Here is an 18,551-nt window from a genome sequence, read left to right on the forward strand (position 1 = left end):
CGCCAACAATTGAGATAGTGAGGCCGTTGGGCAACTAATCTAACTAACTAATGAAATCTGATTGGACAAAGCCAAGACATGCTATGAAATGAAGACAAAAAAAACTGTTGGAAATAAATGAGTATTATTTCATATAAGTTATAAATGTAGATCTGTAATTCTGAAAGTGTTTGGGCCAGCAGAGAAGTCCTCGAAGACCCTGACTGGTTGTACACATTATTGTATGTATTACAGTATAAAAACCTGAAATGTGGTATTGTGGGGAGAGAAAAAAAAAAAGCAAGACAAGCTCAGAATGCTGCACTTTGGAGAAAATGGGGGAGGTTCTCTTGCAGTGTGAGGATCATCCCAGGTTGTCCAAAGGTCCTTTGAGGACAGCTTGCGGCAGAAAAGGGGGAGCCAATTACTAAATCCATGCCCGGCATGTTCTTCTCCCCGTGTGTCCGTGCACGGACATGCAGCACGGACCTGAATAATGCCTCGCGCCCTGCCTATCACCAGCAGCAAAAACGGGCTTTGCTGGACACTTGAGAAATCCGAGAAAATACAAGTATTGATCTTGCTTCACAGCCCTTTTTTTTTTTTTCCCATAATGCACACCGAGCTAGAGGTGCGGAGTGGGTGTGAAGGGCCTATTCATTCCACTAAATGTTTTTTTGAGTGTCATTTATATCGGCTTCCGTTATAATTTCTCTCTCTGCTGTTCCATCTCTGTGTGTCAAGAACAAAAGAAGAGTGAATGAGGCTGTACAGTAAGCTTCATTTTTGCTAGGGAAGGAAGAAAGGAGGATTTCCTTGCCTTCGTGCCTCGAGCCATGTGTCAGGACTAGAAGTATCACTGTGTGTGCACATGTTGTTATCACGTGCGGCAATCCAGAAAAGTCCTTCAAACGTTTTGGAAAATGGCTCCCATGGCTCCCTTTTTCACTGTAATCGCCATCAGGAGTCTTCAAAAAAAGTGATGTGTTCATTTATCATCTTCATTATTTATTTAAATTTATTTCACATATGTTTTTGTTTAAAAAGTTCAAAAAAAATTGGCAATAATATACTGTATATATCTTTTTTTTTTTTAACTCTTTTACTGCCAAAAACGTTAAATAACGTTTAGTAAAATCCTACGGAGGGGCGCCAAAAACGTTAAAAGACGTTCACTATGTTTTTTTTTTGTTTGTTTTTTGGGAAATGGGTGGAGGAAAGCCTTGGCCAGCTGTGCTGAAAGTATCAAGCAGATCTAGTTAGTATAATGACTAGTTTTGGCCCATAGATGGCAGCGATGACTCTCTTTGGACAAGATCGGGTAGGCGTCAGTAGAAGACGTGAGGCGGAGCTAGAGTGTTGAGGGGAGAATCTGAGGAAGCGAAAATGGCGACCGGTTACAAGCAGCTCACGCTTGAGCATTTTTTTCAAAGACGAAAAGCATCGACTAATGCTAAACAGCGCATTGATGACGATGATGATGATGATGATGGTGACTCCGAGCTTGACGCCAAAGTTGGAAGCGTTGACGTGGCGGCTATGATCACGTCATAAAGCCTCACCAGCTAGCGATGCTAACGCCGGAAAACGCGGAGCTGCACAAGCGGACATTCGATCGGACGATGGAGAGTACCCCGAGTCCAATGCATATTCATCGGAGGAGCGGGTACAGTCTGATCACGGAGAAGACACTGGTTCTGGACTACGATGCCACCATGAATGGAGTGGATAAGATGGATCAGAACATCTACCACCCGGTATAGCAACTGAAGGACATGAGGAAGCCAGACGTAACACCACCGTAACGTAACCGTATCATGATCATGATATTAGACTTGATGGCAACACACACTGCAGTATATACTTGCTATTCCCCGGAAAAAACGGCCGGCAAGAAAGTGTAGCGTCTGCACGCGAAGAGGCAATCGCAGTGAAACTAATCTGTTGTGCAAATCCTGTTGCGTCTCCTTGCACGCAGAGGAGTGTTACACAAAAAGAAAAACTGTAGTTGAAACATCCACATAATTGTAAATAGTACCACAGTTGCACACATTTGTAAATAGTTTGCCAAATTGTTGTCAAATTGTTACACTGTTGAATGTAAATAAACGTATTTTGCTATCAAAAAACACTTTTTCATTGTTGGTGGTAGTGTTTTACAGAAGTAAAGCACTGTTTAGATGTTTGTGGCATCATTCATGGAAAAAAAAGGTGTCAAATTCACTAAAGTGCATGAAATAATATCGTTTCACTAAAAGCTTGATTTCTCCGTATTTTGGTCCAAAACAAGCCATTTGGGTGAAACTAACCATTTTCTATTGTTGATTACTGAAGAACGGAATAAGGTAGATGAAAGATGAGAGTTCAATCTTTCATTTGGTAGTATGTGTGTTTCCATAGTCCAAACACAACATTTTCTGTGGACCTTGAAAGATCAGTCAAAATGCTTAAATCGGCTGGCACTGACAGCATCCCTGTTCTGAAAACGTCTGGCAGTCAAAGAATTAATAATAAACTAACCCTCCCAGCTTAAATTGGCGTTAGCTAATAATATACAATATTTTTGTGTTTTTTTTGTTTTTGGGAGGAAGTCTGGAACGGAATAATTGCATTCCCATTAATTTCAATGGGACACAATGGTTTGAGACGAAAATGGTTCAAGTTCCGAATAAAATTTTTAGGTCAAGGTACCACTATATTTACTAATCGTGACTTTTTAGTTTGGAGGCGGAGTGTGGAAATGTTCTCATGTAAAATGCAAACCTTAAATAATGCCCATGTGAATGCACAGTATAAAATAAGCACACAAACAAATTGAAAGAATAACATTTTAACGATTCATTGTGTTAATATGAGACACACAAATGTGCGCTTTGACTTACTCACATCTTCATCTTCTATATCCTCCCTCTGCATGACTATTACATCCCATGTGCACATTACTTATGACTACTTGTGCCGTGGAGTGGGGGTGGGAGTGGGGGGGGGGGCACGCAATGCGGCAGCAGACGAGGGTGCCCCGGGCAAGGCAGGGCCACTGGTGGGATTCTATTCACTTGAGGAAGTGGGTTGTGTGATGTGCTTCCGCGAGCCTATTGGTCACCAGGACTGCCGAGTGTGTGTGTGTGTGTGTGTGTGGGTGGGTGGTGAATGGAGTCGGGGGTCATTCCTGGTGTCCTTGCCCTGAGCTGTCTCTGCATGAAAATCAACACTGCATTTACAGACGGGATGTCACATTATACAGCTGCTGTAATTTAGTTGTTAAGATATATAAAGATTGAATAAAGTACTGTTAGGTACGGCAACATTTTAGAGGTGCTGCGGTTTGATTTAGGGGTGCTTGAGCACCCCCGAAAATGGGCTCGAAATGGCTCGCCCCTACTAAAAGACGCAATACGAACGGTTATGCTCAAGTCAGCATTGGTCATATTATCTAGTAGAAAAAGTTTTAAAATAAAAAAAAATTGCAAAAAAAAAAAACGCTTAAACTATGATTCAGTTCAAATGTTTTGATATTCCTGCATAAATATTTTTTCCAAGCCATACTTTTTTTCCCCCAAAAAATGTGTATTTTCAAGAATTATAAGGTATCATAGTATTACGAAAATAAAGTTAGATTTTTTTTAATTCACTAAAATATGACTTACTTGCCTTGTTAAACTTTCACTTTAATGTCGTAATTTTAGGACTTTGTCTTGAATTTTTTTTTAGCCCAACAATACACATTTTATCTTCATGTAAAGATTAGTACAGCTTTTATTTCTTGGATGAAAAGTGTACGTTATTTTCACAACATACACTTTGTTTTCTCTGAAAAATATGAATTTGTTATCATGACATTATAATGATCAACTTTTAAATCTCTATGGCATTTAGGGGGTGGGGGGGGGGCATTTAATTCAATTGAATTTGGTTAAGCTTCTTTCTATTCAACAGGTTAATGAATATTTAAGTTGAAACATTAAATAAATTATCATTGGAAAATTTTCTCCTCAGTTGAGATTCCCAACTCAGTTGAAGATGGGGTCTCTAAGCAATGTATGTTAGACCAGGTAGAAAAACAAAATGAAAAAATCTGATAACCAGTAGGCGGGAAAAAAAGAGCACGAGCAGGAAAAAAAAATTGTATGCAGGGGTATGTCAGAAGAAAACCAGGAGTCTGCTTCCCTCTAGTGGCGAATTTGATAACTTTGATAATTTGACAGCTGGGCCAGGTCATTCTTGCATGAGTTAAAAAAATAATAATTAAAGTTGCATTCAAAATTATTAAAAATTTAGGAGCTAAAATGCATGTAAAATATGTAAAACGGATTATTATATTATATTATATTATAATAAAATAATGAATTCCAATTCTTTCCTGTAATTATAGTTAATATAATTGTATATGTAAAATTGTTTATTCTACTCATATTTTTGCAATTTATTACTAAAATAATGTATTAAACTTTTGATGCAATCTAACAATTGTTTGATAAAATCATGGATACTAAATGTTGAATTTATACATCATTTGATAAATTGACAGATGGGCCAGGTCATTCTTGCATGAGGTTTAAAATAAATAAAAAAGTTTAAAGTTGCATTCAAAATAATTTAAAATGTAGGAGCTTAATGCATGTAAAATTTGTAAAACTGATTAATTTTATAATAAAATAATGAATTCCAATTCTTTCCTGTAATTATAGTTAATCGTTTTTTTATGTTATATAATTGTATATGTAAAATTGTTTATTCTACTCATATTTTTGCAATTTATTACTAAAATAATGCATTCAACTTTTGATGCAATCAAACAATTGTTTGATGAAATCATGGATACTAAATGTTGAATTTATACATTTTTCATTGTATTTGTTTTTTGTTATTTAAACATTAAATAAATGAAATGTAGTTTCAATTCTAAAAGAAAAAAATAACTACATTCCTAAAATATATTTATAAATAAATTAATTCTAGAGGGAAACAGCTATGCTCAGACCAGTGGATGCTGGTGGTGGTTACATGTGTCCTAAAATGCCCATTTACACTGAGAACAGAATATTAAATAATCAGTGGTTTAAGAGTTTGACTCTTTCACTCCTAGCCATTTTGCCTGAAGTAACCCCCTTCGCTCCCGGCGGGTTTACTAGATTTTGACTGATTTTGCAAGGCCCACAGAATATTGTGTTCTGTTACGATAAAAACAAAGAACCTACCAAAAGAAAGATTAGAGTCTCTTCTTTTATCGGGGGGGGGGGGCACCTTTGTATCTGTTTCCACTTTTGCAGCAATTAGCATTGGAATATAGCTAAATTTCATCATTATTCACAAACCTGTTTAAAACACTGGGGAAAGGAGCTTGTTGCTTCAAGGCCCTGGCTGATCTCTTATACTCTGCTGCCACCGGTTGGCCGTTTTTGTAATAACAGGTCAGAGGCTGCATTAAAGCCTTCTGCTCTAGCATTTAAAAAAAAAACATAAAAAACGTATAAATAATATGTTTTTGGCAATATTTAAAATAAAACGTTTTTATACATTTTTGGGAGCAAATTACTTAATGTGTTGCGTGGCAATGCTTATAACATCAAACATGTATCTCAAATCATTTTTCTCCATTTAAATGAATGGAAACGTCGTTAATCGGCTGCAGCCACACATTGTGCTCCTCCTGGTGTGTGCATCTTGGCTGATAGGGGGCAGTAGAACCAGACATTAAGACACACACAAAGAAAAGTTTCACAACTAAATGACTCAGTAAGCTGCAGCAGTTTTAGCTGAAAAAGAATATATCGCTAGAGCCTGAACCTCCTATGTCCCAATTTGTTAAATTTCAGATTTTTTTCACAAATCTATATTATTGGTCAGTCGGTGCGTGTTGTTGTTATTTCTACAGATTATTGACCAATCTGTAGCGTTGAAAATGTCTTGCTTTCTTTGACGATGGAATTTTAATGGTTGAACAACCATGCCGCTTCTAATATATATATATATATATATATATATATATACATATATATATTAGTTTCATGAGCCTGTCAATGGCGTTTTGCATTGTGTTTTAGCATCAAGCTAGCAACTATCAATAGCGAATAAGGTAAATTTATGTGGTTGTTTTCAATACACAATCATGTACAATTCCTTTTGTTTTATGTTCAGTTTGAGAGAAAACTTTAACTTTCAATCTCCCTCCCTCCCTGCCTCTCTCTCTCTCTCTCTCTCTCTCTCTCTCCCTCTCTCTCCCTCTCTCACTCACTCTTTCACTCACTCTTTCACATGACTTGTACTTGTGCCAGTCAGCACAAGCAGTCCAGGTTTAATATTTAAGCTTCACCTCCCACCTACTCGCCCTCAGTGTGTGCGCGCATGTGTGTTTGAGCGAATATCAAAAGCCGACAGTGAGTCACTTGAGAGAGATTGAGAACGGCTGGGCCTGGTGGGCCCGGCGGGCAAAGTAGTCATTTTGTTGTCCATATCAGTTCCGGGGCAGAAACTAAACACCGCCGCGACCGGAGCAATAAGACATGGAGAAGGCCTGAAGGTAAGTCTGGCCCTGAGCGAGTTTCCATTGTCAGCTAAGTGACATTTTCAAGCTAGCGTTGTTGTGGTTTGGTGCTGTTTTGTTGTACAGTAAGCAAGTACGCTTTTATGATGGACTAAAGTCCAATGTTGTGTTGTGTTACATACAACTCAGTCTTTTCTCACACTCAGAAATGTGATTATGAAATGACGTTTGAGCATTTATTCCATATCTTGATATCCAGCTGAGGGTCGATGACCTCGCTAGGAAGGCGAATCAGAACACTAGTAGAATGACTGAGGCTAACATGTGTAAAAAAATATATTAAAAAATGGTCTACTGCAGTGGCTCTTGAAGTGTGGTACTAGTTCGTACCATCAGTGATAATGCCCTCTAGTGGTATGCGAAAGAATCAAGCTTTGCATAATAATACAGTGCACTTCCAGTGCAGTACATTTGTTATAATCTGTACAGTTGTCTGTTTTTTAGCATCGTATACTGAAATTAGCATTTGACACAGCCCGTGTTGTTTGCCTGTGTTTACGTTTTACTTACTTCCTACACCGAGTGAATCGCAGGAGAAGAGAAGTTCATTCTCATCACTTAACTTTCCACAAACATTTCTATTCACGTCCCGGTGATAAAGATAAATCAGTTACAAAAGCAAATGGTGTGAATTGTAAAGTGAGCGTTTGCGTCACTTTCTGCTCCGTGCCAAGGTCAGCTTAGTACAGGTTGTTTGTTTTGGTTCTGAAATGTAGAGATATGATGTTGAGGCTGCTCAATCTTGAAAAACCTTGACTATTTGCTTTATCACCTAGCTGTTTCTTTTGTGGATAGAAAAAGTTTACACACCCCTGTCCAAATTGCAGTTGTTTTTTTTTATATAAAAAAAATGAAATAGTCAGAATTAAAACATTTCTTCGGACCTCGAAAGCCAGTTTTTCCATATTTCCCTCCTGCAGCACAGCTGAATCTAATGATCAGCTAAGCAGCAAGCTTTGCAGAAGCCTGATAACGATCCTGATCATGAATCAGGTGTGTTAGTGGAGAGAAACATGGAAAACAGGCTGGATAGGGGCTCTCGAGGACCAAACTTGAGCACCCCTGCATTAATGTGAAGTCAATTGAATTTTGCTTAATCTCTTCAAGAGGAGGTAAAAACGAACTGAAATTATTGCTAATGTATCATACAGTGGATAGAAAAAGTATTATTCTCTCTCTATATATATAAATGTAAAAAAATGAAATAGTGACATTTCCACAAAAAAAAATCCACCATTAATGTGACCTTAACCTATTTAAGTCAATGTAATTTTGTTTACAGTCAATTCTGGACTATAAGGCGCACCTGACTGTAAGCCGCGCCAGCTAAATTTGGGGAATACTCAAGTTTGTTACACTTATAAGCCGCACCAGATTGTAAGCCGCAGGTGTTTTAAAATTACCGCATCGGGTTCGCACTACTTTCTTTTCCATAATAAGGGCACAAATTGTCTTGCTTTCGTTCTGTCTCTCCGACTGTATTTGGGCTCACTTGGTTTGTTTTGCTATGCCTGGTGCGCTTGCGCTTCTTTTATAGTGCGCCCCCTTGTGATCTGATGGATAAGCCGCACATTTGTATTAGCCGCAGGGTCCAATGCAAGTGAAAAAAGTAGCGGCTTGTAGTCCAGAAATTACTGTAATCTCTTCAAGAGGAGGTAAAAACAAACAGCAATTATTGCTAATGTATCATACAGTGGATAGAAGAAAAAAATCGACACACCCTGTTCAAATGCCAGTTTTTTAATACAAAAAATTATATAGTGACAATTAAATTGTTTCTTCTACCATTAATGTGACCACAAACCTGTTTAAGTCAATTTAATTTTGCTTGATCTCTTCAAAAGGAAGTAAAAACGAACTAAAATGATTGCTAATGTATCATACAGTGGATAGAAAAAGTCTACACACCCCTGTTCAAGAGTTGAAAAATGAAATACCTCACGAATGTAGTTGCACAGGTGTGCACACCTTGTTCTGACTGGGATGAAGCGGCGTTCAGAATTAAAAAATCTAATTCAAGTACACATCTGTCGCCATTTAACTCATTCACTCCCAGCCATTTTGCCTGAAGCAACCCCCTTCACTCCCTGCTGTTTTACTGGATTTTGACTGATTTTGCAAGGCCCACAGAATATTGTGTTCTACTGCTAAAAACATGAAACCTACCAAAAGAAAGATTAGAGTCTCTTCTTTCATCAGGAAAAAAAAGTATATTTCTATGTTTTGCAGCAATTAGCATTAGAATATAGGTAAGTTTCATCATTATTCAAAAATGTGTTTAAAACAGTGGGGGAAAGAGCTTTTTGCAACATGGCCCTGGTTGATCTCTTATACTCTGCTGCCACCTGCTGGCCAATTTTGTAATAATTATCTACCATTGCTTAAAGCATTCTCTTCAGTTCAGAGACTGCATCAAAGCCTTCTGTATGCTAAAAACAACAACAACATATAAATACATCTTTGGTAGCATGGTAATATTTAAAATAGAATACGTTTTTGGGAGGAAATGAGCTAAAGTGCCTCTGAGTCACACCAAATAAAGTCAGTTGTTCTAGTAGGCTTTTCCTGCTATTTTGACATTGTTGTTTTGTGCTAACACTGACTGCAGTTTTGAACTGTTCATAATTCCCTCCCCGTTCCACCTGTAAAAAAAAAACAGCCTCAATACATCATGCTGCCAATCACCATGCTTCATTCTAAAGTGTTGTTTCGATGAAAAGCAGTGTTGAGCTCTTTTGAAGTAAGTACTTCAGGTTTCATCACATAACAGAATCTTCCGTGGGCTAATGTGGGCCCTTGGAATAAAAAGTTTAAACATCCTTGGGCAAAACTATTACGATAAGCTAATACCATTTTTTTTTGTGGCGACCTCAATAACTCAAGGTTTATTTTGTATACAGAGACATTAAACAGTAACAGCATCTGGTTTCTCTTCAACAAAGTGATTATGTCATGACTCTGTTTTCAGTGAATCACCGAAATTAGCCCACACGATGAAGAAGCCCACTGGAGTGCCTGTGTGGGTGATTCATACGCCAACACCAGAGAGCAGCGCAGGTGATGATGACTCCACAAGCAGAACATCCAGTGCACCGCCTTATGTACAGAAGGACAATCACGACATAAAGGGGAATTTGAATACGCTGAAATCCCTCCTCCCCAATTCATGGGGCAGCATAAAGTGGAAGTGGGGACGAGACAGTGCCGGTGCGGATGACTCAGAAGCCAGCAGTGGTCAGATAAAAATCCTCCCTAACGGAACCCGTGTCAGCCCTCCTGTAAGTCCCTTCCTGGAGCGCAAGAAATGGGACGAAACCCTAGAAAAGCCTTTTTTTAAAGAAACCAACCCAAGCCCAAATGAGGATTCTCTCCTCACGAGCATCCATCCCGCCGAGTACTACGCTGCGAAGTTGGAAGTTTACAACCTCAAGTACTCTTACTTGAAGTCATGGCCGGGCCTGCTGCGACTTCTAGCTGGCATCGAGCTTCTATTCGGGGGGTTGGTCGTCGCTTGTGTCATCGCCTACATCCACAAAGACAGCGAATGGTCCAACACGTACGGGTTGTATAACGGCGTCTACAACAACGGACTGGGCCTATCGGGGTACAGCTACAATGGACCTATGACCCCCTTCGTTGTGTCGGTGGCGGGAGTGTGTTGGGTGTTGACAGTGGTCCTCCTAGTGTTGGGAATGACGATGTATTATCGCACCATCCTCCTCGATGCGCCCTGGTGGCCTCTGACCGAAGCCTTGATCAACCTAACGCTGTTCCTACTCTACATGGCGTCGGCCATCGTGTACGTGAACGACTTGAACCGCGGGGGGCTTTGCTACATGACCGTCGGTATCAACCCCATCTTGGCCGGTCTGTGCCGAGTGGAAGGGGGCCAGATGGCGGGAACTGCTTTCATCTTCATCAACATGGCCATGTATCTGGGAAGTTTTCTGGTCTGTCTGAAGATGTGGCGGCACGAGGCCAGGCGGAGGGAGAGGGTAGACTTTGAGGACAAGGCGATGGTGAGGAACACTAAAGCTGCATTTCAATTAGGTGATAGGTGGGGTGAGGTGAGGTGGGTGTATAGGTGAGGTATAGCCACTAGTGCACTGGTTCAATCCCAGGGTGCATATAGACATGCTTTCACAGTAGGGCAGGGGTTAGCAACCTTTACTGTCAAAAGAGCCATTTTAGGTCAAATCAATCACAAAAAATCTGTCTGGAGCGGCAAAGCGTGAAGATTGTGATGAAGGAAACAGTGTGTTAGTGTTAGTTTAATGTACTGAGGGCCCAAGACATAATTAGAGCTGCACCACCACACAAAAATACGACAGTAGCATCCAATACGTAGACATTCATTTTCTCCTACCTTTACTCTTCTTGTCTTTTTGGATTTTTTATTTTTGGTAATTTTCATACATTTTTAGACTTTTCTGTCTTTCTGTCAAATTTCGTACATTTTTAGCAATTTAATGGACATATGGACATATGGCTACTTTTTGGAAATAAATCTGCCATTTTTTTATATAAATGTTCTAACATTTTTGGCAATTTTGTGGACATTTCATGGTAATTTTTAGGATTTCTTCTCATGGTTTTGGACATTTTATGTTTACTTTTTGAGTGTTTTATTTTTTGCCTTTTTTAAGTCCATTTTGGCAATTCCAAAGACATTTTATGGTAATTTTCCACCTTTCTTCTTTTGTTTCTGGACATTATATGGTTACTTTTGACTTTTTTTTCTGCAGTATTTGCTATCAATTTTCTGACATTTTTGGGCAATTTTGTGGACATTTAATGGTAATTTTTGGGATTTCTTCTTGTGGTGTTGGACATTTTATTTTTACTTTTTAAACGTTTTCTTTTCTGCCTTTTTTTAAGTCAAATTTTTAACGTTTTTTTTGCAATTCCAAAAACATTTAATGGTAATTTTCTATCTTTCTTCTTTTGTTTCTGGATATTTTATAGTTTTCGAAAGTTTTCTTTTCTGCTTTTTATTTATTAATTTTGCTGATATTTTTGGCAAATTTCTGCGTTTCCTCTTCCTTTTTTTACATTTTTAAAGTACTTTTTAAAACTTTTTCATCTACCCTTTGTCTGTTTTTCTGACAACTTAAAAATGTGGATGACATTTTTTGAACATTTAGTTATTCTTTTTTTTTTTTAATCTAAATAATTCATTTAAATAATTTATCTAAAAAATAAAAATACATATGTAAAATAAAAATTCTAATTTCTACAAACGTTTTTGTGTTCCTCTGAGAGCCACAGGAGAGGTACTAAAGACATCAGTCACTGACAGTTAGGGTTTAGTGTCTGGCTCAAGGGCAATTCAACATGGTCACCAGGTTTGAGGATCGATCCCATAACCTTTGCATTTGGATGCAGTAATACTGGCTGTCACTAATTCGGATTGATGCGCTTCACATCAGTGACAAGGAATAATGGTAGAGTGACATAAAATGTTAGCGGGAAGTGTCATGTGATCTCTGAAATTTCCAGTCAACGCCTGCTACGTAAGCCAGTCATGCTGCTGATTAGATACGAATGAGAAAATAAATAAAAAGGAAGGAATTTAACAGTTGGATTCCCTTTTAAATGGGTTTGTCGTATAAACCGCTATGACAACTGAGTGATTGACATACACATGGCAAAAAGCGGGACGCCGGTACAGGACCCGGGGACAAAACATCCAAACATCCAAAGAGCTAGCATGCTACTTAGCTTTTAACAGTTGTGAACAACACAAAATAAATGACAAAAATGACTGACAAGGACCAGTCAATGATGTTTTGGCACATTAACCAGATGGAAGAAAATAAAACCTTCCCCGGTCACTTGATTTGTATCTTATCTCTTATTTATATGATTTTTTTTTTTTAAATCTCCAGTGCTTCACTTCACACTCAGCAAATACAAAAGTTAAAATGCCACTCGTGCATCGCATCACCAAAACGTCTGCCAAGTTATTTTAATTAGATTATTTATTTATTTTTATCAAGCTCCAGATTTATAATAACTGACATTATCAATCCCACTAATGAAAGCACACAAGCCAAAATCAGCCGCAGAACAAAAGAGAAGGGAGAGCAAATCTGATGTAATTTAACGTCCGTCAAGACAATCTGCAGTGCTTTTATTTGGTATTGGTGCATCAGCTTATTTTGCTGGCAAACACTTTAACATCATTTAATTGACTTGACACAAAGAGACAAGGTGCAGTAAGTTGTGCTGTCACATGTGTGGAGACGATGTATGGCAGTTGGAGTGATCCTGCTCTCCCAATAATTTAGTGGGATTTTTTTTTAATGAGATGCAATGCGAACATTTACAAGGTGCAGTAAATCAAGTGGTTCAATTATCATGCATGTGAATTGAAACTGACAATGGCGAGGTTTCAGCCAGAATGTTCTCAGAAAGAAGTGGCGACTGAGCTTATAGTGGGTTACAATAGTTTGGATTTTTCATTATAGTTAGTTTATAGTACGTTTGACTGTTATTTTTTCAAATTCAGTTACTTTTAATTAGTTAATAGAGCGGCTTATTAGTTCAAAAAAAATTTTTTTAATGCTCTGATTTAGTTTAGTTCTTATTAGTTTTAGTATTAGATTTAGTATGTATTAATAAAGAGTATTTCTTATGTGCAAGATTTTAAAAAAAAGTTCACAGTATGTCTTGGCACAAAAACTCAACAAAAGATGTCAGCTAATCAAATATTGCGTATGGCCATTAAGTCAAAAAAAAAATTATATAGTCCTTAATCACACAAAAGTCTCAAAGGGCATGTCCACAGTTGACAAACATCAACGACATCCCCCAACCCAGTTAAGCATACAGCTGCTGTAAAACCGTCTGAGCCAATATACTTTTTTTAAATAAACCCTAAGATCTTGAATTAAATTAAATGACAAAGACAAAAAAACAAAGGAATTGTCTCTGTAATTATAGACGTTAGATTTTTGACCGTAAAATGTCATTTCAGTTGTTTATTTTCATTTTTAAGCACTCTCATAGTTATTTAAATTCTTTAAGAAAATGTTTTTCAATTTTAGTTATTTGTTATTTCATTTCCGTTAATAACCCTGCAGGTGACAGCAGAGAGACTGGAAGAATCACGGGAAGGCATAGGAGTTGTTTTTGTTTTATTCTTCAACAATTCACCTTTACTTTAAAATTCTAACAAAATACGCTTCCAGGGTCGTCAGCGTGTATTAAAAAAATGTAATGCAAACTTAAACAAGTAAATATTTCCCTGTTGTTTTCGACAGTAAATAAGTTTTCAAAAATGTCCAAATATCCTCAATGTTAAATTTTCACTTAATTTAGTTTTAATTCCAACCAAAAACAAAAGGCGCAACTGCAGAGTTTCCAGCGTTAGCAGTATCTCTTATGAAGTTAACTGGACATTAAATACTGTAGCGGTAAAAAGTTCCCCGAAGTTACCACGAATTTAAAATGATCGTAAGATTTTTTTTTATACAAGGTCAATGCCGATATTTGTCAAAACGCTATAAATATCAGCGGCTTTTAACAACAACGCAGGGCCTGTTTTAATCAATGAAACATACAGCAGCGAGCACCGTGTTTTGTATCTTCTGGTCGGTGCTGGATTTCACTTTCCTTTGTTTTCTTTGGTCCTTCCTCGGGTCTCCTGATGGCGGTGTTCGGTTTAGGTGAACGGTATGGGATTTTTTTTTTAAATAGGTTTTTGGTGAACTAACGAATACACACATACTCACCCACATACAAAAAAGAAAAAGAAAAAAAAGAGCAATGATGATGACATTACCGAATGAACAATATTGAGCTCTTTTTAAAAAAAAACAAAAAATTAATTAAAAAATTTAAAAAATTAAAAATATCAGCGCTGATCGGCCCGACCGATATTTGTTCTATCCCCAATTTAAATTATGCTAATTTTGGTCAAATATAGTACAGTTGGACTCACTCCTGCATTCAAAAGTTTAGAGAAGTTAAGTCAAATTTTAGTTTCATCCTGAAATTTCACCCGAAAGCACAACAAGTTTTGGTGAGTAGTGTTTGTACAGATGCTGGCAAAAATGTGCTATTTTTTTTTTATACTTTCAGAATCCATTGGAGAGCCCTCGCACCAACCTCCTGGCCCCACTAAAAGCAAAACCCATATCATTCTCCACTGAAGCAGACAGCAGAGGAAACAAAGGTCCAAACAAGCAGCATGTACTCACCTCCAACATCCAGAAGAGCCCCGCCTGTCAGAACAAAGCAGCAGCTCCGGCGCGCATCCCCGAAGTGCACATCGTCGCAGACTACATCATGTGAGTCAACAATTTCCAGACATCTGCATGAATGGTCATCCGTGAGCCCGTGTGACAGTTAACTGTCGTATCCGTCCTCATAGGAAGTATCCGGAAATCAGCTGTGTGGAAGAAAGGGAAAAATACAAAGCTGTGTTCAATGACCAGTATCAGGAGTACAAAGACCTTTACAAAGACATCAGTGCCACTCTCAATAAGTTCAGCGAGCTGGACGTCGTCATGGCACGACTCGTCACAGATGGAAAAAGCGGAGAGGTAGGATATGTCATATTTCACATATTTGCTGCAATTATAGTAACACTACACAACCCCCCCCCCCTCCCCCTACCAGACCACACCAACCCTATTTAAATATTCTACAGGCATGAACGACACTTGTGTTTTTTTAAGGCCTTTAGATACACTTTTACAGTTGCATTAAACATTTAAAAACATAGAGCGCAACAGCAATGGATAACACTAACATAATGCACAAATAGTCTACCAACCCTTCTGTGTTTACAGGAAACAAATTATGTTTTTTTTTTTCTCAACTAACAAACTTAACTTATCATCTCACAATATACAACAATAATCATTCCCAAAGACGTACATTATAAAATGAACCAACAGCTTCCGCTCTCTGTCGCCCTAAAAAAGCTTCTTCTTTTTTTTCAACAAAATTGACAAAACAGTATTTCCTGTTTTGTTCTTCTTCGTCTCAAATTAAATAAGTGTGTTGCCATCTTGTGGTTGAAAGTGGAGATGCAGCCGATTTTAAAGCCCAAAATTGAGTTTTTGACTAAAAATATTTTTTTTAAAAATTAAAATGAAAATAAAAAATTTAAATCTGCGAAATAGTAGCAGACTAGATTAATCAATGATTAAACTGATTAAACAGCAATGGAGTTGGGGTTTACTGTACTGTATAAGATCAACTGTACAAGCCAAAAGGACGCACACATTTAAGTAGACTGGAACTGAACGGTACTAAATAAATAAAGTATTTTTTTAATTTGGCTGTTCAAACACCAGATTTTTGTGATATAAAATACTGAGACTAAGAAAAGTAAAATCAAATAAAAAATAAGCATCTTATCAAGACAAGTAAAAAAAGTCAACTAAATAAGCAACTCGGCTAATGCAGTAGCACAAGTGTACACCCCCTCTAATGACTGGAAACGTAGTCGTCTTGAGAATTAACCAATCACATTCAAACTCTTGTTAAATGGTCATCAGCACACACCTGCAACCGCTTAAAATGTCTCTGATTAACCTAAAATACATTTCAGATGTTTGAGAAAGCTTTTCCTGACATATGTTTTGCTTTCTAGCAAAAACGTAAAGATTTTATGCTAACACTGACTGCTATTTAGAACTGGCCATGTACATTATTTCTGTTGGATTTTTACTTCCACTCTTGAAAAGATTTCTGCCATAAATCCATTAAAAAAAAAGGATTATTAAAGATTCGGGGCATCAGGCGATTAAAGTTTTTAATCGTGGTTAATCGCATGACTTTATATCTGTTCTAAATGTACAATTTTTAAAAAATCCAGGTTTTCATACTCTTGTTAATAAAAGTGGGAAAAAAATGTTAAACTAATAGAAATAGTTCAAATGATTTTTTTTTTACGTTTATAGCCGTCAATGGCAATGAATGAATTAATGGTGGGATTTTATTTTATTTTAGGTCTCACTTTATCAACCTGTAATTTGAACAGTGTGTGTAGACTTTTTAATACATTTTATTCCATCCAGTAAATCTCTAATATTATACAATTTTTTTTTTCAGGACCGAAACAGGATTCAAAGCATCGTGAAGCAATACGAGCAGAAAAAGAGCGTAAGTGATGATGATTATCCTTGTTGAGAAAGCAGCTCATTTCCACTTTTTAGCCGCAGTCAATGATTCAACCCATCAAAGCGGTGCAAAATCTCATTTGAATCACACAAACTGTATGTAACAAATAGAGAGCAGGCAGAGTAGAAGAAGTGGATCAAGAATCAAGAATGATTTTGTGTTTTTTTATTTTCTTGTTACAGGAGCTGACTTTTCTGGAGAAAAAGCAACGTTGTGACTACTTGAAAGCCAAACTGAGTCACATAAAAAACAGAATCCGCGCCTTTGACCAAGATGCAACTGGATTTAAAAAATAACAAAATTGCTTGCTTTATCGTATTGTTGTGAATACACATTAATACGATGACTTTTACTTTGTTGTTATATTTTTCTACTATTGTGTTATGTTTTATTTGCACTACTTGGCCTTTACAACCATTTCAAAATGATCAATGTCTTTGACTTGCGTGTTTGGGATGGCAATGAAATTAAATGCCAATTGCAGGTCTTCATGATTGAACCTTACATGCAAACGGACACAAAATGGAGGACATGGACTCCATGTCATGGAGACATCCAATAATAGCTCCTTATGTGAATCCGAATCTGAATAGCTGAAGTACAAAATGCAACAAAATTGAATACAGCTCAATTTACTGCAACACATCCAGACATCCATTTACTATACGACTTGTCCTCATAATGCTGCGTCAGCCAATCACAGGGCACGCTGAGACAAATTCATATTCACATTCACACCAATTTAGAGTCCTAAATAAACCCAGTAGGTTTTTTTATTTTTTATTTTATTTTTTTAATAAACCTATGCCTGAGAGGACATAAGTAGGTAACGAGTCTAACGACAAATCATACAAAGATACAGATATGTGTAATGTTGTTGGTCTTTTGTTTTTAATAGGGACATTTCCTATTCTCAAATTGAATCTATGCTTTAAAGTATTTTTTGGTTGATATTAGTCATTACATAGAGTTTCTTAAATGTGTAAACAATAACAGAGGTCAAAAGATTTTTGAAAATATTTTCTAGTTTGTTAAGTAGAAGTCTGTCATTTAAAAAAATATATATGTTTTTTTATTTTAGGGTTATAATATAAATCAGCTATTGCAGTTATATTGTGACATTGAACTGGAATGTCTGAGTATTTGTATATATTTGTTTGTTTGTTTTGTTTTTTGTTTTGTTTTGTTTGTTGTTACATTGACAAGATTTGTTAAAGAATTGTTCATTTGTATTTTATCAATAAAATAAATAAATAAAATATCAGTATATTTATTTTGTTAATTCTCGCATGTCACTTTTGGGGGCTCCGTATACGGAAAGAAAGAAAAAAATAAAAGTTTCTCGTCCGGACGAGAAACTTTCTTGTCCTAACAAGAAAACGTTATTTTCCTAACAAGAAAGTTTCTCCTCCGGACGAGAAACATATATAAATAATTTTAAATTCTCCCATGTCTTTTTAGGGGCTCTCTACGTCTCGCCTGTTTTCTGAGTTTGGTCATGTGACATTTGCAAGTTGTAAAGGAATTTTTTGAGTGTACAGTATTTTAATAAGAATTTATATTTTATTATTGAAATACTGTAATAGTATTTTACATATTTTACAAACATTTTTTTTCTTTATTTAATTGGAAATTAGTTGGCCCATCTAAAAGTCAAATGTGGACCTTGAGATCAAATTTTTGTACTCTATTATTATTATTATAATTATTATTATTATTATTATTATTGTTGTTATTATTATTATTATTATTATTATTATTATTATTATTATTATTATTATTGTTATTATTATTATTATTATTATTATGTTACTTATGTTATATTGTTATTTTCTAAGCCCTGCCTTCTAAAGTGGAGCCATAGGGCAGACATTACACGTGTTGGCCGACG

General features: G+C 36.7%; 1 protein-coding gene and 1 long non-coding RNA gene across 2 annotated transcripts in view; one reads left to right on the forward strand and one right to left on the reverse strand.

The window, feature by feature from the left end:
- LOC147180543 (uncharacterized) overlaps window positions 1-15,489 on the reverse strand; it is a 69,494-nt gene extending 54,005 nt beyond the window's left edge. Inside the window, exons 1-2 of the long non-coding RNA XR_015094496.1 lie at window positions 15,410-15,489; window positions 14,728-14,918 (exon numbers count right to left, since the gene is read on the reverse strand). This is a non-coding gene — a long non-coding RNA (uncharacterized LOC147180543). The remainder of the gene's footprint in view (window positions 1-14,727; window positions 14,919-15,409) is intronic.
- LOC147180544 (MARVEL domain-containing protein 2-like) lies at window positions 6,281-17,147 on the forward strand. Its single transcript, XM_086072515.1, has 6 exons — window positions 6,281-6,499; window positions 9,492-10,542; window positions 14,609-14,817; window positions 14,901-15,072; window positions 16,592-16,642; window positions 16,843-17,147. Exons 2-6 carry the CDS (start codon window positions 9,517-9,519, stop codon window positions 16,954-16,956), a joined length of 1,572 nt encoding a protein of 523 aa, XP_085928641.1. The 5' UTR covers window positions 6,281-6,499; window positions 9,492-9,516; the 3' UTR covers window positions 16,957-17,147.
- Window positions 17,148-18,551: the final 1,404 nt, after the last annotated feature.

The sequence above is a fragment of the Leptonotus elevatus genome, chromosome 1, assembly GCF_054856555.1.
Source record: "Leptonotus elevatus isolate MCC_2025b chromosome 1, RoL_Lele_1.0, whole genome shotgun sequence".
In the NCBI taxonomy this organism is placed as follows: Eukaryota; Metazoa; Chordata; class Actinopteri; order Syngnathiformes; family Syngnathidae; genus Leptonotus; species Leptonotus elevatus.